At 43.0% G+C, this 24,351-nt stretch overlaps 2 protein-coding genes and 1 long non-coding RNA gene across 3 annotated transcripts in view; 1 reads left to right on the top strand and 2 right to left on the bottom strand.

Annotated features, from left to right (window-relative positions):
* Positions 1-6,627: 6,627 nt before the first annotated feature.
* On the bottom strand, positions 6,628-9,823 carry ndufb4 (NADH:ubiquinone oxidoreductase subunit B4). Its single transcript, XM_059968447.1, has 3 exons — positions 9,550-9,823; positions 8,401-8,550; positions 6,628-6,787 (listed from the first exon to the last, which is right to left on the bottom strand). The coding sequence occupies exons 1-3, from the start codon at positions 9,724-9,726 to the stop codon at positions 6,728-6,730; spliced, it is 387 nt and encodes a 128-aa protein (XP_059824430.1). The 5' UTR covers positions 9,727-9,823; the 3' UTR covers positions 6,628-6,727.
* A 4-nt stretch (positions 9,824-9,827) lies between these two features.
* LOC132393343 (uncharacterized) overlaps positions 9,828-24,351 on the top strand; it is a 103,078-nt gene continuing 88,554 nt past the window's right edge. Inside the window, exon 1 of the long non-coding RNA XR_009511844.1 lies at positions 9,828-9,947. This is a non-coding gene — a long non-coding RNA (uncharacterized LOC132393343). The remainder of the gene's footprint in view (positions 9,948-24,351) is intronic.
* LOC132393336 (uncharacterized) overlaps positions 11,919-24,351 on the bottom strand; it is a 105,334-nt gene continuing 92,901 nt past the window's right edge. The window contains exons 19-20 of the mRNA XM_059968440.1: positions 20,769-20,856; positions 11,919-20,502 (exon numbers count right to left, since the gene is read on the bottom strand). Of these exons, the coding sequence (XP_059824423.1) occupies positions 20,395-20,502; positions 20,769-20,856 (196 nt within the window). The 3' untranslated portion in view covers positions 11,919-20,394. The remainder of the gene's footprint in view (positions 20,503-20,768; positions 20,857-24,351) is intronic.

Below are 24,351 nucleotides of genomic sequence, written 5' to 3'. Positions count from 1 at the left end.
ATGTCCACAGTCTGGGTCAGACTCTGTTTGGGAGGTCTGCCTCTGCGCTGTGGTGCCGGAATCTCGACCGGCTGCGCCAAGTCCACATGGGCCGGTTTGAGTCAGTCCACCATGAAAATCTCCTCTCCCCCCAACATCCAGCACGAATGTGGACCCGTTGTTTCTGATCACCATAAACAGCCCCTCGTAGGGCCGCTGTAGCGGTGCCCGATGTCCGCCCCATCGTACAAAAATGAACTTACAGTTTTGCAGGTCTTTGGGTATGCAGGTCGGGTTCTGCCCATGCTGTGAAGTGGGTATGGGGGCCAGCTCACCAAGCCTCTTGCGTAGTCTGCCCAGGACTGCTGCAGGTTCTTCCTCTTGCCCCCTTGGGGCCGGTATGAACTCTCCTGGGACGACCAAGGGTGCACCATACACCAACTCGGCCGACGAGGTGTGCAGATCTTCTTTGGGCACAGTGCGGATTCCGAGCAGGACCCAGGGAAGCTTGTCCACCCAGTTAGGACCTTTGAGGCGGGCCATGAGAGCCGACTTCAGGTAACGGTGGAAACACTCCATCAGTCCGTTCGACTGTGGGTGGTAAGTAGTTGTGTGGTGCAGCTGTGTCCCCAGAAGGCTGGCCATAGCTGACCAGAGGCTGGAGGTGAACTGGGCGCCTTTGCCAGAGGTAATGTGGGCCGGTACACCGAAGCGAGATACCCAGGTGGCAGTCAGTGCCCGGCGCAAGATTCGGAGGTGGTGTCGGCGAGCGGGACTGCCTCTGGCCATCTTGTGAACCGGTCCACGATAGTCAGGAGGTGCCGCGCTCCTCGTGACACTGGCAGGGGGCCCACAATATCCACAAGAATGTGGTCGAAATGCCGGTGGGTCGGGTGGAACTGCTGCGGCAGAGCTTTGGTGTGCCGCTGCATTTTGGCTGTTTGGCAGTGCATGCACGTTCTGGCCCATTCACTGACCTGCTTGCGGAGTTCGTGCTAAACGAACCTGTTGGCTACCATCCGGATGGTTCTCCTGATGGAGGGGTGCGCTAAGTCGTGAATGGAGTTGAAAATGCGCCATCGCCAGGCTGCTGGAATGACGAGGCGGGGTTGGCCGGTGGTGATGTCATAGAGTAGGGTCCTCTCACCTGGGCCTACAGGGAGGTCCTGGAGCTGCAAACCAGAGACTGCAGTCCTGTAACTAGGGATCTCCTCGTTTGCCGGCTGAGCCTCCGCCAGTCCTTCATAGTCTACCCCCGGGACAGGGCTTGGATGTTATGGCGGCAGAGGGCGTCCGCCACAACATTGTCCTTTCCCGAGACATACCGGACAACCGTCGTGTATTCGGAGATATACGACAGATGTCACTGCTGGCAGGACGACCAGGGGTCGGATGCTTTCGTGAATGCAAAGGTAAGAGGTTTGTGGTCCGTGAACGCGGTGAAAGGCCTACCTTCTAAGAAGTACCTGAAATGCCTGATTGCCAGGTATAGCCCCAACAGTTTCTGGTTGAAAGCACTGTATTTGAGCTCGGGTGGTCGTAGGTGTTTGCTGAAAAATGCCAGGGGTTGCCAGCGACCCCCGATGAGTTGTGTGTTAGATGCGTCCACTGTGAGGGCGGTAGGGACGTACGTTCTGGGGTGCACTAGCATAGCGGCGTTTGCTAAGGCTTCTTTGGTTTTCATGAAAGCAGCGGCGGACTCCTCGTCCCAGGTAATGTCCTTGCCCTTACACGACATCAGGGAGAACGGGGGCGCATGATTCAGGCAGCAGAAGGGAGGAAGCGGTGGTAGAAATTCATCATACCCACGAGTTCCTGAAGGCCTTTGATTGTGTTGGGTCGGGGGAAATGGCGGACCACGTCTACCTTGGCGGGTAGCGGGGTTGCCCTGTCTTTGGTATCCTGTGGCCTAGGAAGTCGATGGTGTCGAGCCTGAACTGGCATTTGGCCGGGTTGACTGTCAGGCTGTATTCACTCAGTCGGGCGTAGAGTTGATGGAGGTGGGACAGATGCTCCTGACGACTACTGCTGGCTATGAGGATGTCATCCAAATAGATGAAAGCGAAGCCCAGGTCGTGTCCCACCACGTCCATTAACCGCTGAAACCTCTGTGCGGCATTCTTTAGGCCGAATGGCATGCGGAGGAACTTGAAAAGGCCGAAAGGGGTGATGAGTGCTGTTTTGGGGATGTCGTCCGGATGCATTGGGATTTGATGGTATCCCTGGACGAGGTCTACCTTGGAGAAGATCCGTGCACCGTGCAGGTTTGCTGCAAAGTCCTGAATGTGCTGCACAGGGTAGCGGTCCAGTGTTGTAGCCTCGTTCAGCCTGCGGTAGTCACCGCATGGTCTCCAGCCTCCAGCTTTGGGCACCATGTGCAGGGGGGAGGCCCATGGGCTGTCGGACCGCCGTATGATCCCCGATTCCTCCATCCTCTTGAACTCCTCCTTCGCCAGTCGGAGCTCGTCCGGGGAAAGCCTTCGAGCACGGGCGTGGAGGGGTGGTCCTTGTGTCGGGATGTGGTGCTGTACGCCGTGTCTGGGCATGGCTGCTGTGAACTGCGGTGCCAGAACTGATGGGAAATCCGCCAGGACTCTGGTGAAGTCATTGTCGGACAGCGTGATGGAGTCTAGGTGTGGGGCCGGCAACTGGGCTTCACCCAGGAAGTACGTTTGAAAGGTCTCGGTATGGACCAGTCTCTTCCTGGGCAGGTCGACCAGTAGGCTGTGAGCCCGCAAAGAATCTGCTCCCAGGAGCTGTTGGGCTACGTCGGCCAGTGTGAAGTCCGACATGAACTGGCTGGAGCCCAACTATAGCCGCACCGTACAGGTGCTGTAGGTCCTTACTGTGCTGCCGTTCGTGGCCCTCAGGGTGGGACCCGGTGCTCTGTTTCAGGAGTCGTAACTCGTCAGAGGTAAGATGCTGATCTTGGCTCCAGTGTCGACCAAAAAGCGGTGTCCTGACTGCTTGTCCCAGACATACAGGAGGCTATCCCGATGGCCAGCCGCCGCTGACCCTGGCATTTCCCGGGAACTTGCAGGGTGGGCTACAGCGGCGGGCTTCTGTGCCCCACCGCTGGTGGTAGAAGCACCATTGTTCGTTGGTCTCCTCACCACTGCCTCTGAGGTTAGCGGGCTCTGCGGCCGGGCCTGGTCTGGTTTGCTGCTGGGAGCGTGGCCTGGTGAGCTGTGCGACGGACGCCCCACTCTCCTTCTTGGCTTTCCACAGCACATCTGCCCGGGCCGCCACCTTCTGGGGGTCACTGAAATCCGCGTCGGACAGCAGCAGGCGTATGTCCTCGGGCAGCTGCTCCAGGAATGCCTTCTCAAACATGAGGCAGGGCTTGTGACCTCCAGCCAGGGAGAGCATCTCGTTCATTAACGCCGACGGCAGCCTGTCTCCCAAACCATCCAGGTGCAGTAAGCAGGCAGCTCGCTCGTGCCGTGAGAGTCCGAAAGTCCTTATGAGCAAGGCTTTGAATTCTGTGTATTTGCCGTCCGCTGGGGGCGATTGTATGAACTCCTCAACCTGGGCAGCTGTCTCCTGGTGGAGGGAGCTCACCACGTAATAGTAACGTGTAGCATCCGAGGTTATCTGCCGAATGTGGAATTGGACTTCTGCTTGCTGGAACCATAGGTACCAGCGTCCAGAAGCTTGGCAGTTTTAATGAAACTGCATGAACAGATGCAGCATCATTCATCTTCGGCCCAAATATCGTTTGGGCTGTCGGGGTCACCAATTGTAGTGGTGTGCTACACGCAGCGCTGCAATAATGACACGGAGTCGGTGAGCTGCAGTTGCAAAAAGAGATTTATTCAAACTTCGCGGCCTCGCTTTAAAGCCTTCCTGTTCCCACCCTCCCCGGGCGGGAATACTGTAGGGGGCACGTATTCACAGTCCCGTCCCGTGCGCAGGCTTTTCCTCTTGCTGGTGAAGCAGGCTTGGCGCCCTTTTTGGGACCAGCCTCTGTGCCGGTGTATGCCACTTTGTGAGCTGGTTCGAGTGCGCTGGGAAGTGGGTCGCCACAATACCATCATTTTAATTTAAGGATGGATGAATAAACACTAGTGTGAATTATTAAAACCCCAAGGTAGCTAGTATTTTGTATTATGTATTTTCTTTGCTGTTTCTGCAAAACATTTGAATAGACATTGAATATGGTGGCACAGTTGTGTAGTGGTTAGACCTGTGTTCAGTTCCCGCCGCTGTCTGTGTAAAGGGTTAAGACCATAAGACATAACAGCAGAATTAGGCCATTCAGCTCAATGAGTCTGCTCCGCCATTCCATCATGTCCTGGCTGATCACGGATCCCACTCAATCCTATACATCTGCCTGCTCGCCCACATCCTTTGATGCATTGACTGATCAGGAAATGATCAACTTCCACCTTAAATATGCCCATGGACTTGGCCTCCACCGCAGTCTGTGGCAGAGCATTTCACAGCTGTCTGACTAAAAATAAATCCTTATCTCTGTCCTAAAGGATCGCCCCTCAATTTTGGGGCCGTGTCTCCAGTTCTGGATACTCCCCACCGTATGAAACTTCCTCTCCACATCCACTCTATCTGGTCCTTTCAACATTCGATAGGTTTCAATGAGATCCCCCTGCATTCTTCTAAATTCCAGTGAGTACAGGCCCAAAGCTGTCAAACGCTCCTCATATGTTAACTACTTCATTCCCAGAATCATCCTCATGAACCTCCTCTGGACTCTCTCCACTGAAAACACATCCTTTCTGAGATATGGGGACCAAAATTGTTGACAATACTCCAAGTGCAGGCTGACTAATGTCTTATAAAGGCTCAATATTACCTCCTTACTTTTATATTCTATTCCTCTTGAAATAAATGCCTATATTGCATTTGTCTTCCTTACCACAGGCTCAACCTGTAAATTAATATTTTGGGAGTTCTGCACGAGGACTCTTAGGTCCCTCTACACCTCTGATATTTGAACCTTCTCCCCACTTAGATAATAGTCCACACAACTGTTCCTTTTACCAAAATGCATCATCATACATTTCCCAACACTGTATTTCATCTGCCACTTTTTTTGCCCATTCTTCCAATTCGTCTTAAGTCCTTCTGTAATCATATTGCTTCCTCAGCACTGCTTACCCCTCCACCTATCTTTGTATCATCAGCAAACTTTGTCACAAAGCTATTATCCAAATCATTGAGAAGCAATGTGAAAAGCAGCAGTCCCGATACTGACCCCGAGGAACACTAATAGTCACAGGCAGCCAACCAGAAAAGGCCCCCTTTATTCTCAACTGCTGCCCTCTACCTGTCAGCCATTCTGCTATCCATGCCATACCTTTCCTGTAATGCCATAGGATTTTATCTTGTCAAGCAGCCTCATTTGCGGCAACTTATCAAACGCCTTCTGAAAATCCAAGTAAATATCATCCACTGCTTCTTTGTCCACCCTATTTGTTACTTACTCGAAGAACTCTAACAGATTTGTCAGGCAAGATTTCCCTTTTTTAAAAAACCATGCTTTGACTTATTTTATCATTAGTCTCCAAGTACCCTGAAACTTCATCCTTAATAATACTCCAACAACTTCCCAACCAATTAAATTAAGCTAATTAGACTATAATTTCTTTTCTTTTGCCTCCATTCCTCCTTAAAGAGTGGAGTGACATTTGCAATCTTCCAGTCCTCCAAGGCCATGCCAGAATCAAGTGATTCTTGAAAGATCATGACCAATGCATCCGTCATCCCTTCAGCAACCTCTCTCAGGATTCTGGGATGTAGTCCATTTGGTCCAGGTGACATCCTCCTCACAACTTTTGAGTTTGCCTAGCACTTCTTCCTTTGTAATAGCAATGGCACTCACTCCTGCTCCCTGACACTCACGGACCTCTAGCACACTGCTAGCGTCTTCTACAATGAAGACAGATGCAAAGTACCCGTTAAATCCATCTGCCATTTCTTTGTCCCCCATTACTATGTCAGCAGCATCATTTTCCAGTGATCCAAAATCAACTCTCGCCTTCCTTTTATTCTTTAAATAACTGAGAAAACTTCTGGTATCCTCCTTTTTATTATTGGCTAGTTTGCCATCACATTTCATCTTTTCCCTTTTTATAGCTTTTTTAGTTGCTTTTTGATGGGATTTTAAAAGCTTCCCAATCACCCAACTTCCCATTCACTTCTGCTACTGTATTTGCCCTTTCATTGGCTTTTATGCAGTCCTCCCTGTGACCATGTTAATCGGTAACATGGGTGATACTGGGTGCAATGAGCTCGTGGGCCACAAGGATCTGTTACCATGCTGTCTCCCTAAATAAACAATGAAACTTAAATAATGTGCCATAAAAGATAGGAGCAGAATTAGGCCATTCAGCCCATCAAACCTGCTCCACCATCCTATCATATATTATCCCCCTCAACCTATTCTCCTGCCTTCTCCCATAACCTTTGATAACCCTACTAATCAAGAACAATATCAACTTCCACTTTAAATATATCCAATGACTTGGCCTCCACAGCCACTCTGACCATGAATTCCACAGATCCACCACCTTCTGGCTAAAGAAATTCCTCATCTCTGCAAATAAGTTGGAGAGATATTGAGAAATATTTTCTGTATTTTTAAATTTCATTTTATAACACTTTTCCAAAACACAAAGGAAACTGAAGTATAATTAGCAACATTTATTAAAGCAAAATGACATTTTATGACTTCTGTATAATATACTGTACAATTACTTGTCACATCTGCAGACTTTGCTTCAAGAACTCATGATGATAAACTAAACGGCCGCTCCATTCCTTCACTAATAAGCTTTTCTTTACGATCCTTGAAAGAAAACAAATCAGCAACTTAGATGAAATGTATTACACTATGCAGAATCTATAACATAGCAATCATGTTTACCAATTTAACAACTGAGAGATTCAGCATGACACATCTAAGACTTTGACAAACTTTTATAAATGTGTAGTGGAGAGTATACTGACTCGCTGCATTACAGCCTGATATGGAAACATCAACACCCCTGAATGGAAAATCCTACAAAAAGTGGATATGGCCCAGTCCATCATGGGTAAAGCCCCCCCAGTCATTGAGCACATCTACATGAAATGCTGTTAGGAAAGCAGCATCTATCATTAGGTACTCCCACCAACCAGGATATGCTCTCCTCTCACTGCTGCCTTAGGATTCACACCACCAAGTTCAGTCCTGAGGCTCTTGTTACTACCCCATAACCATCAAGCTCTTGAACCAAAGAATATAACCCCATCATTGAAGTATTCCCACAACCAATGGACTCAATTTCAAGGACTCGTCTCATGCTTTCAGTATTTATTGCTTATTTATTTATTATTATTGCTTCTTTTTGCTTTTGCAGTTTGTTGTCTTGCACTCTGGTTGACCACCTTAGTTGGGTGGTCTTTCACTGATTCTGTTATGGTTATTATTCTTTAGATTTATTGAGTATGCCCACAAGAAAACAAACCTCAGAGTTGTATATGTTGATACATATTTACTTTGATAATAAATTTACTTTGAACTTTATGTAACTAAACTATATGGACATGAGGTTGAAATTGTGAAGTGTTTATCATCCAGACATCACTGCCTACAAGGTTTTTGGAAACAAGATAATCAGGGCTTTCCAAAAAGAAAATGGATGGACACAAGGGAAAACCATTTACAAGACCAGGGGAATGAGATGACTGACTTGCCCTTCAAGACAGTAGTGACCTTAAAGTTTGAAAACCCTCCCTCTGTGTCATGATAGAAAACCTCCCTTTGGGTACTTACATCCTTACATGCAAATTATCTGAATAAGATTTGCTATACTTTCAGAACATTGCTTCTGCGCCAACATCCCATCACATTGATCACAACATTCTGTACATATTCCAACAGTGATGCAAAAACAGCAGTGAAAGAACACCTCCCTCTAGTGCCAATTGTGCTTCTGAGAAATAGGCTTCCACTACTTTTGAGGTGACAGGATGCTTTGAAGCTGCTGACTGCCGATGACAGTCATGGGGGTGGAGGACATTTCCCTGTCCATATTCAAGAACCTTCACCTCTCCAATTGTAAACAATGAAGTATTCTGCATGTCAACATATAAAAGTTAATATTTTTGAACATATTCCTTAACAAGAGGTGTCACTTCCTTTTAGATCTAGATCAATCACAATGAGTCTATTTTTTCCAAATTTTACTGTGACTGTTATTGACTTTAGCCGCAACTGAGCCTTTCAAAACCCCAAAGTGGCAAACACTCCTTTTAGCATTCCAACAACATTTGAGTTTATAACAAATATTGAGCCAATTTCATTAATAATACACATTATAGATGGAAGTTCAACTATGATGCACTAATAGTGATACATCTATCAATTATGAAAACTATGTTGAACCATAACGTAACACTTAATTCAATTATTCTTACCCGATCGGTTTTGAAGACGTAGTACCAGAAGAACAGAGGTACTACACCGCAGAAAAATCCTATTAGTGATGTCTTAGGACTTGGACGGAAGTTGGGATAGATATGGTTCAGAGTGCGAGCATATACCCAGCGAGTTATGGCTGGATCTTGCTGTAAAAGAAAAAGAAATGGCAACAATCTCATTTTCAGCAAAAACATGACAGAATTATTAGAGGAGTCTACCAATCCATTCTGGTTCCCTTACAGTTCAGTGACATTTCTCTGCTCTTTCCAAATGATCTAAGTAATTATTTTTCCATGCCTTTCAGAAATCCGTAATTGACTGTTTCCATCAATGCCCCCCCCATAAGAAAAGATCACAACCAATACATAATGGAGTTTTTGTTCCTCTATTTCCCCTGTATAGGTGGCATGTGGATGACCTCAGTACCTCTTCTACATTCTTAGAAAGGGAGAAGAATAGCCCTCCTACAGTTCGTGATGACCTGTAACTTCAGTCTCCAAGTCGTTGTCAGAGGTCAAAAAGGTGAATCCATGAGAGGCTTCTAACCCAGACAGCTTAAAACTGAAAACCTGTGCAGACCAAATGACTGGTATATTCATCTTCAACCTTTCGCTTCTACAGTCTGCTTTTCCCACCTGCTTCAAAAAGGTCACCTGCAGTACTGGTGCCCAGGAAGAACAGTGAGCTGTCTGGTATCGTATGCATCCAGTGGATGAAGTGCTCTGAGAGAGTGGTTATGGCATGAATCCACTCCTGTCACAGGCATGACCTGGATTCCTTTCAATCTGCAATAGCAGACACCATCTCACTGACTCTTCACTCTGTTCTGGAACATCTGAACAACAGGCTTCATGGAATAAAAGCATGGCATCCCTTCTAAACTTATCACCACGCTCCACGACCTGGTCCTCTGTACTTCCCTTTGCAACTAGCCTCAAGTCCCACACCACCAGGCTCAGGAACAGCTACTCTCTTACACCCAGCCTGCCTGTGCATTTGACCGGTCACTTGGCTCAAGGACGTGATGTACAGCAGCAGAGTGGAGCCGGAGCTCTCCTGCCCTGGGTCAGTCCCGTGGCCGGCGGCTGCGACAGGGGGACAGCCCGCTCGCCTCCACTGAAAGAACATCCTGCGGGCCCACTCACCATCGGCTCCGCCCGCGTCGGGTCGTTCAGCTGCCGCAGGTACTGCAGCTTGAGGCGGGAGCGAATCGCCAGCCGCTCCTGCTGAGCCCGCCGCTCCTCCACACTCTGCTCCGTGTACTCCCTGGGGTCAAGGGTGTGGGGCCGGCTGGCGAGCGGCGCCTCCCGATACTGCGCCATTGCACAACCACGGACAAACGTCCTCCAAACGCAACTTTATTGACACCATCAAAGGACACGCTCGCATCCTGCTGCGCATGTGCCGTAGAGCCGTCTCCTCCCGCGCCCCGCAGCGCCACCCAGCGGCAGCAGACGGAACGAGGGTGCTGGAAATCCAAGCACTGGCGGAACCCGGCACCTCTGGACAGGAGACCCTTCAGTAGAACAAATAACAGCATAAGGTGGGCAAGCTCATACGCAGAAGTAAGGCAGTAAACATAGCTGAAATTGGTTTATTATAGTCACAGATATACAGCGGAAAAACTTGATTGCATACCGTTCATACAGATCAATTCATTTCAACAGTTGCATTGAATTCGCATAAGGAGAAAAGCAATAACAGAATGCAAAGTAAAGTGTAACAGATAAGAAAGGTGCAGTGTGGGCAGTGAATAAGGTGTAAAGTCAATAACAATAGGTCAGGAAACCTATTTTACCGTACTAAGGAACCGGGATTGAAGTTGCCCTTGAGCGTGGTGGTACATGCTTTCGGGTTTTTGTATTTTCTGTTCAATGGGAGGGGATAGTGAGAAGATTATCATGACACCAGGCTGTCTTTCTCTTTCCTCTACTAAAAGTATTTGGACTACGCCCTCTACCGTGGTGTCATCTGCAAATTTGTGGATGGAATTAGAGCAGGATCTGGCCATGCAGATGCCAGTGCATAGAGTATAGAGTTGGAGGGACTGAGGATGTAACCTTGGGCCAGATGCTTTCTGTGGCACTCTCCTGCACTGATTGTGCATTCAGGTGCTTTGGAGGAGTGGTGATGTTCTGATTTCCTTTTGTACAAAACATGAATAGGAAAGTATTAAGTTCATCAGGAAGGGGCGCACTGTTGTCAGCAATATTTCCAAACTTTGGCTTGTAGCCCATTACAGCATGTAAGCTCTGCCACAATTAATGGCTAGTCTGGAACTCTATTTTGGACTGGTATTATCTCTTGGCATTTCTCATAGCTTTAGAGGTCATATCTCAATTCCTTATAAAGCTCAGACTCACAGTCCTCAACACACTTGCTGATAAGTCTGTGACAGTGGTGACATATTCATCTGAGACGGCTGCTGAGATGACAAGTCAGCTGACTCAGAGCAATGACGTAGAAGTTAATCTATTTGTTCCGACCGGCACTATATGACTATTCATCCCCAATCATCACGTTTCAGCTTCTGTTTGCACGCAGGCAGAAATAAGATTCCTCAAATTAAAATAGGAGGAAAATCAGATCTAGAAAATGCTATTTAGCTTAACAAGCCGACATTAAAAAAACATAACCAACACGAGTGAATCTGCAGATGCTGGAAATAAATAAAAAACACAAAATGCTGGCAGAACTCAGCAGGCCAGACAGCATCTATGGGAGGAGGTAGTGTCGACGCCAGCATTTTGTGTTTTTATAAAAACATAACCCCTGTTTTTGGGTGACAGATGGAGGAAATGATTAATTTTCATTGCAATATTGAGCAACAGCTCATCTTCACGGACTCATCATCTCGTTCTCCACATCTATTGCTTATTTATTTATTATTTCCTTCCCTTTTGTATTTGCACATTGGTTGTTTGTCCTGTTGGGTGCAGTCTTTCATTGATTCTATTGTGTTTCTTTAATTTACTGTGAATGCCGGCAAGAAAATGAATCTCGGGGTTGTATATGGTGACATATTTATTTTGATAATCAGTTTACTTTGAATGAACTATAAATGTTTATTAGCCTGTAAATGTGTACTGCATCGCCCCCTGGAGGGCTGTTTCCCATGTGCTGATTGTGCATGATCAATAAATGTGCACAACGTACATGATATGGATTAATAAAGAACTGAGGTACAAAAATCCGAGTCTAGAGAACAGGACTCATCACTGTTGTAACCGTTTGCATGTCACAGGACTAAGTTTATGCTACCACTCACTTCTGTCTTGACTGTCAATCTTCAATGCGTCAATGCATCTTGCCCCTCCATTCTACAATGAGAGACTTAAATTATTCCTTCCTGTTCTTTCTAGATTGGTATCAATTTCTAAGTAAAAGGTGTAAATAGCAGCGCTCAAGTGGACTGCAAATTTTTTGCTAAATTTTAAAACATGCAATACAAGTCATCCACATCAACAGGACTAAAACAACCCAATTCTAACTGGATCCTGAAATAAATTAGGAATACAGGTAATGTTTTTTTTTATTAGTTTTTCAAAACATTTTACAAATTAAAAACCCCAAATCCCAATGAGGAATATTAAAACAGTGCAAAATTAAGCATACAATAACAATATGCTACAAAGGAAGAGAATTTAGCCAAAAAAAAGCACCTGAATTAAAGACAAGTAAGCTTAGTGTCCTCCCCAAGCCCCACAACACAAGAAAAAAACAACAGCAACTCCAGACCAACCACAACACAATATAGAGAGTATAAGTCAGGACAGCCAAGATCCCAGACTGTGAATACACTCAGCAACAGAGGATAATAATGCCTTCTACCAGAAAAAAAAGGAGCTGAAAGCAAGGGACCGAAAAGAAAAAAAAACCCTAGTCAAGAGGAAGGTTATGAAAGTACTCGATAAAAGGTCCCCAGACCTTATGGAACTTTAGATCCGAATTAAGAACTGAATAATGAATTTTTGAGGTCCAAACAGGCCATGATGTCATTCAGCCATTGAACTTGAGTGGGCGGGGCAACATCTCTCCATTTAAGGAGGATCAAGCGTCTAGCCAGGAGAGAGGCAAAGGATAATATTCGGCATTTGGTCAGACCCAGACATAAATCTGTCTCGCCCCAAAAACCGAACAGAGCAATAAAGGGGTTTGGTTCTAGGTGCTGATTCAGAATACACGATAACGTAGTGAAGACATCTTTCCAGAATTTCTCCAAGCTAGGACAGAACCAGTACATATGGATGAGAGAGGCCACGCCCCTCTTGCATTTATCACAGAGCAGACTAACGCTAGGGTAGAATCGAGATAGTTTAGATTTAGACAAATGGGCTCTATGAACAATCTTAAACTGTAAAAGGCAGTGGCGAGCACAAAGAGAGGTTGAGTTAACCGATTTGAGAACTGAATCCCAGCTCTTCTCAGATAAGGAGATATTTAAATCCTGCTCCCAGGCCATTTTGATTTTATCCATAGGGGCCCGTCATAAGGCTGCTAGTTTATCTCGGATGATTGATATTAAGCCTTTACCTAGTGGATTCATGGAAAAAAATAGGTCCATAGCATTTTTCGCAGGCATTTCAGGAAAGTTAGGAATTAAAGGAGCAATAAAGTGTCGGATTTGGAGATATCTGAAAAAACTGAGCATTGGGCAGATTGAACTTAACAGAGAGCTGCTGAAAAGAAGCGAAGCGATTATTAATGAAAAGATCTTCAAAATGTCTAATGTCCTTCCTATACCAAACCTGGAATGCTGAACCATATGTAGTAGGTAAAAAAAGGTGATTATGAGCAATAGGGCTGGAAACGGAAAACCCCTGGAAACCATAGCATTTCCTGAACTGAGCCCATATACGCAGAGTGTGTCTAACAAGAGGATTAGCTATTGATCTGGGCAGACTACTAGGGAGTGCAGAGCCAAGAAGTGAAGAGATAGATAATTCTTTAGTGGAGCTCAGCTCCATCGCCACCCAGTTAGGGCACTCGGGTTGGCCATGGAAGAAAGACCAGAAGGTAGCACAACGTATATTAGCTGCCCAATAATATAAACGAAAGTTAGGTAAAGCCATGCCACCCTCTTTTTTAGATTTTTGGAGATGGATTTTATTAATTCTAGAGCGCTTATTCTGCCACAGATATGACAAAATAATAGAGTCTAAGGAATCAAAAAAAGATTTGGGAATAAAAATTGGGATAGATTGAAATAGGTCTAAAAATTTGGGAAGAACATACATTTTAACAACATTAATACGACCTACCAAAGACATAGATAGAGGTGACCATTGTACCAGACTCTGTTTTATAGCATATGAAAGATTGGCAAAGTTTTCACGAAAGAGATCTTTAAACTTCCTTGTGACTGTAATTCCAAGATAAGTAAATTGATTATGGACTACTTTAAAAGGGAGATCATGAAATGTTAGTTCTTGTGCTTCTTTATTAATTGGGAGAAGTTCACTCTTATGTAAATTAAGTTTATAGCCAGAGATCTGGCTAAACTGGTCAAGAAGTGAAAACATTAGAGGTAAGGATGTAGACGGATTTGAGAGAAAGAGTAATAAGTCATCAGCATAGAGAGAAACTTTATGCGCAACACCCCCTCTCCAAGTCCCAGTCAATTCAGGGCAGTTTCAAAATGCTATCGCCAGAGGTTCCATAGCCAAATCAAAGAGAAAGGGACTTAAGGGGTATCCCTGACGGGTGCCATGTTTGAGATTAAATACTTGGGATTTCTGAAAATTAGTTAAAACAGAGGCAGTAGGACACAGGTACAGCAATTGGATCCAAGAGATGAAACTTTGGCTGAGGTCAAATTTTTCTAAAACTGCAAAAAGGTAGTTCTACTCTATACGATCAAATGCTTTCTCCGCGTCGAGGGAAATAACACATTCAGGAATCCCAGTTGGAGGTGAGTATAAGATATTAAATAAACACTGAATGTTAAAAAAAGGGAAACGGTTTTTAATAAAGCCTGTTTGGTCATCAGAGATAATGGAGGGAATGACGGTTTCTAATCTATGAGCCAAAACTTTAGCTAAGATCTTTACATCAACATGGAATACAGGTAATGTTAAAAATAATGGGACATCTTAAGAAGATATTTCTCTCAAGACTTAAGTTATACAATCTCCCACCTTCAATTTTAACAATCTACATATCTGGTACTTTTGTTTCATTACCCTTAAAGTAAATCTGTGCAATAAATGTTGTTGCTGCAGAACTAATTTCACATCCTACTGTATGTGTCAGTGGTAATGGTGGTAATTCTGGTTTGCCTTTCGGATGAGAATTGATTTCTGGGTCTTAAGGGGATCTAGATATCAAAGAACAGGCAGGAAATTGACATTGTAGTAGAAAAAAAAACATCAGCCACAGTCTTGGCAGGGAAAACTCAAAAAAGGGCCAAATTCCTGCTCTCATTTTTTATTCATAGAAACTGATAGTTATGTGGCATAACCTAGCTGTCATCTCACACCCCTTCTCAGACTTTCTCTTTGGATTGGCCATCTCACCTTTCCACTCTCACTCAACATATTGACAGTTCCTCTCCTCCTACAGACGTTGCCCGACTTGCCCAGTTTCTTCAGCAGATAGTTTTTCATTTTAAAATAATACAACGCAAACTTGCATTAATTTGCAATTTAGGGTATCGAAGGCATGCAGCAAGTCTCCCTTTAAGAGCCGAGACAGGAATATAAGAAACAGGGCCTCTTTGACAAACAGAGGATGAAGTGCAGTTTAGGAAGGATCATTAAGTTAGCAATAATGTGTGGGGAGTGACATGGCAAACTCACCATCGCAAAGGACACAGAGCCAAGGAAAGGTACAGTTATCACTGGGCAATGAGGTAATGCTGTTCTTTACTCTCCCCTCCCAAGATAACACAGCTATGCCTGTCCATCACAACTTACAACAGGGTCATTGTCAACCTCTTACACGATCAGCATGCCTTACTAAACAGGGCGAGGTGAACTTCCACCAGTGAGGTCTCTTGACAACCTTGAAAATGTGCCATGAGGAATATATGCAGCAATATACTCACAAATTTTCCATTCTAAGTCATTCAAAGATTTCACCAGTTGTGGAACCTTTAACTTGTTTTCTTACTTCCCCCAGTTCTTAAAACATTAACCACGTTCAGCAGCAACACTAGAGTCATCTCCTTCATGATCATGCAGACCTGATGTTTGCCTGCAAAGTGGTCATTTTTTTTCCCCCAAGGTCATGGAATATGTTGGAGGTAAAAATAAATTTGATAATAGCTCTGATGTCACCAGAAAGGAATGCAGTGTGAAGGGTGATCCCCAGGAACCTGTAAGAGGTCAAAGGCAATTATTTCCCTCCAAAGTACGGTATCAATGAGAATCAAAATCATTTTATATGAAGGCACTTCAAATATGAAAAAAAAAACAAATAATGGCAAATGTGAATAGGCACAATCCTTATGTTTATAATTTAATGAGACCTAGTCCCTTTATTACTACTAGTTAAATCTATTAATGAATTCAAAGTGTGACCTTTTGTTATGATGATCAACTCCAGTACAAAATAGATGCTATATATAAAAATCAGAAGCCAGCATTTTAAAATATACTATTGCAAGATCATGCACAATTCCCGTAGAAACTCACAGACTACTGACTAGTGGAGCCATTGGTTGGAAGTTGGCAAATATTTCAAAGGGGCAGTGTACAATTCAAATCAAATTAGCTGGCATATTTAATGTATCAGAATCAGGTTTATTATCACCAGCATGTGTCATGAAATGTGTTAACTTAGCAGCAGTTCATTGCAATAAATAGTATAGAAGAAAAAATAAAAATAAAATAATACTAAGTAAATCAATTGCAGTATACGTATATTGAATAGATTAAAAATCATGCAAAAAAAAAACCAGAAGAAGTGAGGTAGTGTCCAAAGCTTCAATGCCCATTTAGGAATCAGATGACAGAAGGGAAGAAGCTGTTCCTGAATCGCTGAGTGTGTGTCTTCAGGCTTCTGTATCTCCTATCTGACAGTAACAGTGAGAAAAGGGCATGACCTGGTTGCTGGAGGTCCTTAATAATGGACGCTGCCTTTCTGAGACACCGCTCCTTAAAGATGTCCTGGGTACTCCATAGGCTAGTACCCAAGATGGAGCCAACTATATTTACAACCCTCTGCAGCTTATTTCAGTACAATGGAGAGCTGCAAGATGCTCTTAGTAAAAAAAAATGTTTTTGTAGGTGAACTCTTCCTCAATAAAGGATCAAATTTTTAACTCGAAGAACAAACCTATTTTGATACACGGTGGGAGACTTCCAGGCTTGGGGGAGGGCGGAAGCAGTTCAAGAGAGTTGCGACCAGTTTAGACTCAATGTGAAGAGACTGGCCTCAATTCTCCGTTTCATAGTCAGGGGCAAAATACACTGCACTACATTCAAGGAATCTACTCCAGAAAATTCATTAAATTATATGTTTTTTATTCTCAAACAAATTCCAGCGTGGGAATGCTAAAACATTTAAAAAATCTCTATGATTTGACAAGGCAAGAGATAAAACCTTAATAATCTGATAGTAAATTTTTTAAAATTTAAATGAACATATTTCACAGTCACCAGTGCTAAATTATATTCAGTATTAACATTCCATTTTAAGTAAATCACAATATGAAGTAGTAGATAGAATACATCAAACATTACAAGTACAATATAGGATATTTTAATTCAAATCATTTAATATCAGCCTACATTCTTAAGTAATATTCACTTGTACTTTCGACATCAATGCACGAATGGAATGACTTGTTATACACACCTGTAAAAATGAATAAAACAGAAAATGCTGGAAACACTCATCATCTGTAGAAGGAGAAGCAATTAATGCTTTAGATCCAACACCCTTTATCAGAACTAAGCGATAGACTAGTTTGTGTGGGTAGCTGAAGAGTCAATGTGTCTGCGTGTCACAAAGGTAAAATAATGAGGCTGTTAAGGTCTGTGCAATGGGTTGCTGGTGTTCAGAAGTACGGTCTACTGACATACGCTGTACAACGGGGGGGGGGGGGGGGGGGGCAAAAAAAGGTCCAAACAAAAAAAATGAACAGTCATGATTCAAACAAGAAAAAAAAGCATGCGTTATCTAAAATTTGGAAGATTGGACGCTGAGTCCCTCAGGCTGCAGTGCGCCTAGATGAAAGATGAGATGTGTTCCTTAAGCTTGGGCAGGGGTCTAATAAACCCTGGAAGCTGCAAAACGCCTGCCATCAGTTCTAGAAACAATACCGCATATTTTGTCAGGGGCTCTATATCAAATTCTCTAAACTTAGATAACTCACTTTTCTTCTGCTTTCTCTTTCCCCTTATTCTTTGATTTGTACAGTCGGCCCTCCTTATCCGCGGGTTCCGCATGCGCGGATTCAACCAACTGCGGAGTGGGAAACCCCAGTTCTCTCTCCAGCACTCGTTGTTTAAGCATTGTTCGCCTCGGATCTCGTGTACAGACTTCTTTTTCTTGTAATTATTCCCTAAACAATACAGTATAACAACTATTTACATAGCGTTTACATTGTATTAGGTATTATAAGTAATCTAGAGATGATTTAAAGTATACCGGAAGATGTGCATAGGTTATATGTAAATACTACGCCATTTTATATAAGGGACGTGAGCATCCGCGTTTTTTGGTATCTGCGGGGGACCCCGAAACCAATCCCTTGCAGATGAGGGCCAAGTGTATATTCTGGCCTGCAGGCACATCAGACGTAGACTTTGCAATAGAAGCAATGCATTACACAAGACAAAAGGATCTTAACTCCATTAACTTTAATACTTGCTTTGAATTTTCTTTGGTACCTGGATGTATTTGGGTTTCTTTTCCTCCCAGCTGCTGAAAGTTCTAAGATCTGAAACAATTTCTCTTTCCACAAGTACTGCTTCAGCTGCTGTGTATTTACAGCATCTTCTGTTTTTATTTCAGATTTTCTGTGTCTGCCATTTTTTTTTGGATTTTCGGTAGAAAGGTGAACTGTCTAGGTTGAGAAAGTTAAAGGTGGGTGGTTGAACCTATATTATCTTCCAGCCTTGCCAAAACAGAAAGATCTGCCCTTAGGAATATTGTACGATAAAATTAAAAAATTGTTTAAAATTGTAAACTTTATCTTAAAACAACTTAAAGTAAGAGTACATCCATCATCAGAATCTGAAAATTTTGATGTGCAAGTACTTCACATCTTTAGGTCTTTCATTTAGGAAATAATAAATAGTACCAGTGGCCACAAAAAACTCTAATTTCCTGATTTAATGCCTGTGGTGTTTAATAACTAGCAGTAAACAATAAGAGGCAATACTGGGGCCAGAAGTTCAGGAAAATTGAGTTTCAAGGTTAGAATTGGGTTCCCAATATCAAGAGTTTTTGTCTATTGAACACTGCGCTTGCCACACACTCCACAAACATTTGTTATACATACATAAACATAATACATTTTCTCAATAACTAAACAGATTTTCTCAGTAGGAAGGGGCAGAGAAGATTCACAAGGATGTCGCTGGGACTGATGGGCTGAGTGACAATATGCTGAAGTCCCACATAATCCGGTTCAGGAATAGCTACCTTCCTACAACCATCAGATTCTTGAACCGATCCTCACAAACCCAATCCTACTCAAGTGTTGGAACACCACAGGCTATCTATTGCACTACAACAGACTGGTCTCTGATAAGTGTTTTTCTAGCATTAATACCCAGGTTTAGCACTATCTTCACTGTCTTGTATAATTTATAGTGCTAACTGTAACTATGTGCCTGAAAAACTTGCTTGCTGCATCATTGTTATACCTAGACATCACAGTATTTGTGCTGTTAACAATAGACTCAACTGGGCTACTTTCCCTGCTGAAAGGAACCAAGCAGTTACCTCATAGGAAGTTGAAAAAGTTATCGGTAACATGGAAAAGATGGTAGTAACAATCTTTGTTCTCAGGTCAGGAAATCTGAAGCTAGAGAGGGCATCAATTTAGGTTAGCAGGGGAAAGATCCCTCAAGGTTCACCAGAATGATCCAGGGAATAAAAGTGTTAAAATCTGACCATGATTCTGAGCTGTACTTGCCGGAGTTTATTAGAATAATTGGGGGGGGGGGGCATGAAGGAAATCTTACTGAAACCTACCAAATATTGAGAGGCCTAGATAGAGTGGATGTGGAGAGGATGTTTTCAAACGTGGGAGAGTCTAGGCCCAAAAGGCACAGCTCAGACTGGAGGAATGTCCCTTTAGAACACAGAGATAAACAGAAATTTCTTTAACCAGAGGGGAGGGTGGTGAATCTGTAGAATTCATTGCCACAAGTCACTGGGTATATTTAAAGGAGAAGTTGCTAAGATCTTGATTAGTAAGGGTATCAAAAGTTCTAGGGAGCAGACAGAACAATGAGATCGAGGGTAAAAATAAATCAGCCATGATTGAATGACAAAGCAGACATGATGGGCCGAATGGCCTAATTCTGCTCCCATGTCTTACAGTCTCATTTAAAGGGGACCCAAGAGGTGTGTTTTTCACATAGAGGGTGGTGGATATATGTTACTGGAAGAAGTGGTAGAGATGGGCACAATTACAACCTTCCAAAGGCATCTGGGCAAGAAAGATTTAAGGGGGATAAGGGCATGGAGAAATGGAACTAATTCTGGTCGGCTCCTCCATCAACATGGACAGGGGCCAAAGCAATTGTTTCCATGCTGTACGACTCTGACAAGAGGTAATCGGCAAAATCAATGGTTTATCAGCTATGCTTCAGCTAACTCATCTTTATTCTTGCACTGATGCTCTTATGCAATCCAACAAGTGTATTGGGACAAATAAACTGGAGACACAACAGTGGGTAATCATGTGACAGCATAAATAGATAGGCTTTAAATAAACAGTATATGGCTTGATTGATTTTTTTTAAAAAGAGTACATAGGGAGAATTGGCTCCAAACTGCAAAACAAAGACCATCTTGTATTTCATGCTTTGTTACAGAAGATCGTAGTAAATCTGAGGTTTCTTAGTTTCAGCACGGAACTGTTCCACCTTCAATCCAATCCGGAAAAGAATTGCTTCGTCCCACCATTTACTCATAATCTGAGAGGGAGGATTAGAATTATTATTGTAACCGCACATGATACTTTTTTTTATTACAAGACAGACCAAGAGATTGAAGTATGACATTGCAATGACAGTTCAGCTTTAGTCCCATTGTTTAGTGCAAGACAACTGGAAATACAGCTGGTGAGCTGGGCATTAAGACAGCGGTAAAAAGTGTACAATATGTCGTATCATAAAACACCATCTTCCCACTGAGTCAATTCATACAATGAAAAGCAAATATCCAAGAGAAGTGATACTACCTGAAGACTAATGGGTAGACCAGAGGAGCTGTACCCAACAGGAACCACGAGAGAGGGAATTCCCGTGAGATTTGCAAGCTGCATGAATCTGAAATGAAGAAAAGGAACCTGCCTTTTAGATGTAAGATTTATTATTTCATGTCAACTTAATAATGAATTTCATTTGTCATTTTATTCATGGTTTTCACCATATACCCAATTACTCCACGCAATAACAATTAAGAGCGGTGTATGGATCAGTCATCTGTAGATGATAGATAATGCAGATTTCCAACTGCACTGTACAAAGTTTAACTGAAATTATGATGTTCTGTCCGAGGATGTGTAAAAATGTTAAATAAATTATCCAAGTTTTTAAGACTAGAAGGAAAGAACTTAAAATTTTTGGTATAATATAGGAAGAGAAATACTAATTTTTAACATTTAGATACAGCCACAATCTGTCTCTTTCCTTTCATTATCCCTTTTAATATTGCAATACAAAGGAGATAAACAGTAAAGGTATATATGACAGTGGCTTTTAACAGACTGTTAAATAAACACATGAATATGCAGTGAATGGCCAGATGGCAGAAGCAGAAGTAATTTAGTTTAATTCAACATCATGTTCAGTGTAGATACCATGAGGCAAACAGTTTATTCCCATCCTGTGCTGTTCTATGTTCTCTGTAATATGCCATACTGCCTGTTCAGTAAAATCATTGCTGACCCTGTGGCTCATCCCTATATAGCCAACCAATGCCCATATCCTCTGACTCATTCAGTGTCTAAAAATCTCATCTACCGAGCATCCTTGTCTCTCTGTAGAGATGTAGATGTAGGATGTAGAGCAAACAATCCATGCAATTTAAAATGTTCCTCATCAGTATAAAATGGCTATCTCCCTGTGAGAGAATGCTTCCCCCCAAACCTCCCCATATTTTATTTTTTGGTACTTCATTCCCTGTTCCCCCCCCCCCAATCCCGCACACTCCAATGTCCCCTATTTTTGCATACGGTAGGCAGAAAAAAAAATCAGCTCTTGGCTTCTACCACATCAGTCTTTCTCAGAATTGTCTACTATATGTCACAAAAGAAATTACCTCTCAGTTTTTAAACTCCAATGAGTGTCGGCTAGTCTTGCTCATTCTCTCTTCACAGGCGAACCAATCTAAGCAATGCACAGCTGGGAAGGTTCAAACACCAACCAAAACTGCAAACATCCTTCAGATCAATTAAACTCAGTCAAAAAAATATATATAAAATTATATTTATTTATTCAAATTCTTTCCACTAAAATAACCTCAAATGTTCCTTCACTTTATACTCAAACTGGTACCTGCTTACCCCCTCATTTAAATTGTCAATTTCCTTTTGCTATTTGAGTCTTCTGTACAGCTTCATGCCATCAGAAAACTTGAATGGATTGCATCTGTACTTTCATCCTTGTCATTAATATAAATTGTGAATGGCTGATGCCTCATTACAGATCCACGTGTAGCTCACATTAACAGTCTGCAACCTGAAAATGACCTCTTTATTACAACTCCCTGTATCCAGTTCTCCAGCCATGCTAATATATTACCCTCAATCTTTACTGTGGTATATTATCAAAGCTTTTCAAAAATCCAGACTACCTACATCTAATTGTCCTTCCTTACAAGATATTGCAGAATTAGGCAATTTCATCTTGGCTGATCCATTTTACCACTCAGCCCCAATCTCCTGCCTTCTCCCTGTATCCCTTCATGCCCTGACCAATCAAGAACCTGTCAACCTCTGCCTTAAATATACATTAAAACTTGGCCTCCACAGCTGCCTGTGGCAAAGAATTCCACAGATTCATCACACTCTGGCTGAAGAAATTCCTCCTCATCTCCATTCTAAAAGGATTCCCCTCCATTCTGAGGCTGTGTCCTCCAGTCTTAGACTCTCCCACCATAGGAAACATCCTGTCTATATCCATTCTATCAAAGGCTTTCACCATTCATTAGATTTCAATGAGGTCACCCCCCCCCCCCCCCCATTCTTCTAGATTCCAGTGAATACAGGCCCAGAGCCATCAAATACTCTCGATATGACAAAGTGTTTAATCTTGGAATCATTTTTACCAGCTCCTTTGAACCTTCTCCAGTTTCAGCACATCCTTTCTAAGATAAGAGGCACAAAACTGCTCAGAATACTCCGTGAGACCTCATGAGTGCTCTATAACGTCTCAATATATATCCTCACTTTTATATTCTAGTCCTCCCTGAAATTAATGCCAACGTTGCATTTGTCTTCCTCACCACAGACTCAGCCTGTAAATTAACCTCTAGGGAATCCTGCACAAGAACTCCCAAATCCCTTTGTGCCTCAACTTTTTTGTATTTTCTCTCATTTAGAAAACAGTCAATCTTTTCATTTCTTTAATCAAAGTGTGTGACCATACACTTCCCGACACTGTGTTCCATCTGCCAATTTTATCCATTCTCCTAATCTGTCCATTTTCTTCCGTAGCCTCCCTATTTACTCAGAACTACCTGCCCCTCTACCCATCTTCAGATTGTCTGCAAACTTTTCAACAAAGCCATCAATTCCATCAACCAAATCATTGACACGTAACCTAAAAAGAATATGTCCCAACACACCTGCAATAACCAGAAAAGGCTCCTTTTATTCCCAATCATTATCTCCTGCCAATCAGCCACTTCTTTATCCATGCAAGAATCTTTCCTGTAATACCATGGGCTCATAGCTTGTTAAACAGCCTCATGTGTGGCACCTTGTCAAAGGCCTTCTAAAAATCCAAGTACACAACATCAAGCAAGTCTCCTTTGTCTATCTTGCTTGTTATTTCTTCAAATATTTCTAGCAGATTTGTCAGGCAAGGTTGTCCCTTGAGGAAACCATTACTGATTACAGCCTGTTTTATCATGTCTCCAAGCACCCCGAAACCATATCCTTAACAAATCAATACCAACATCTTCCCAAACAGAGGTCAGTCTAACTGGCCTATAGTTTACTGTTTCCAGCCTCTCTCACTTGAAGAGTGGAGTGACATTTGCAGTTTTCCAGTCTTCCAGAACCATTCCAGAGTTTAGTTATTCTTGAAAGATCATCACTAATGTTCCGACAATCTCTTCAGCCACCTCTGTCAGAACCCTGGTGTGTGCACCATCTGGTCCAGATGACTTGTATACCTTCAGACCTTTCAGTTTGCCAAGAACCTTCTCTCTAGTTACGGCAACTTCACACACTTCTCAACCTCTGACACCTGGAACTTACATCATACTGCGAGTGCCTTCCACAGTGAAGACTGATGAAAAATACTTAATCAGTTCATCTGCCATTTTTGTTGTGCCCCCCGCCATTACTACCTCTCCAGCATCATTTTTTTAAAGCAGTCTGATACCCAGTCTCGCTTCTCTTTTATACTTTGTGTATGTGAAGAAACTTATGGCATCCTCTTTAATATTATTGGCTAGCTTACTTTCGTATTCCATCTTTACCTTCTTAATGACCTTTTTAAGTTGCCTTCTGTTGTTTTTTTGAAAAGCTTCCCAATCCTCTAACTTCCCAATAATTTTTGCTCTGTGACACATCCTATCTTTCACATTTATGT

This window comes from Hypanus sabinus, chromosome 4 (assembly GCF_030144855.1).
Source record: "Hypanus sabinus isolate sHypSab1 chromosome 4, sHypSab1.hap1, whole genome shotgun sequence".
Classification (NCBI taxonomy): domain Eukaryota; kingdom Metazoa; phylum Chordata; class Chondrichthyes; order Myliobatiformes; family Dasyatidae; genus Hypanus; species Hypanus sabinus.
Note: the sequence above shows the minus strand (reverse complement) of the source record. Positions and strands in the feature narration are given on the sequence as shown.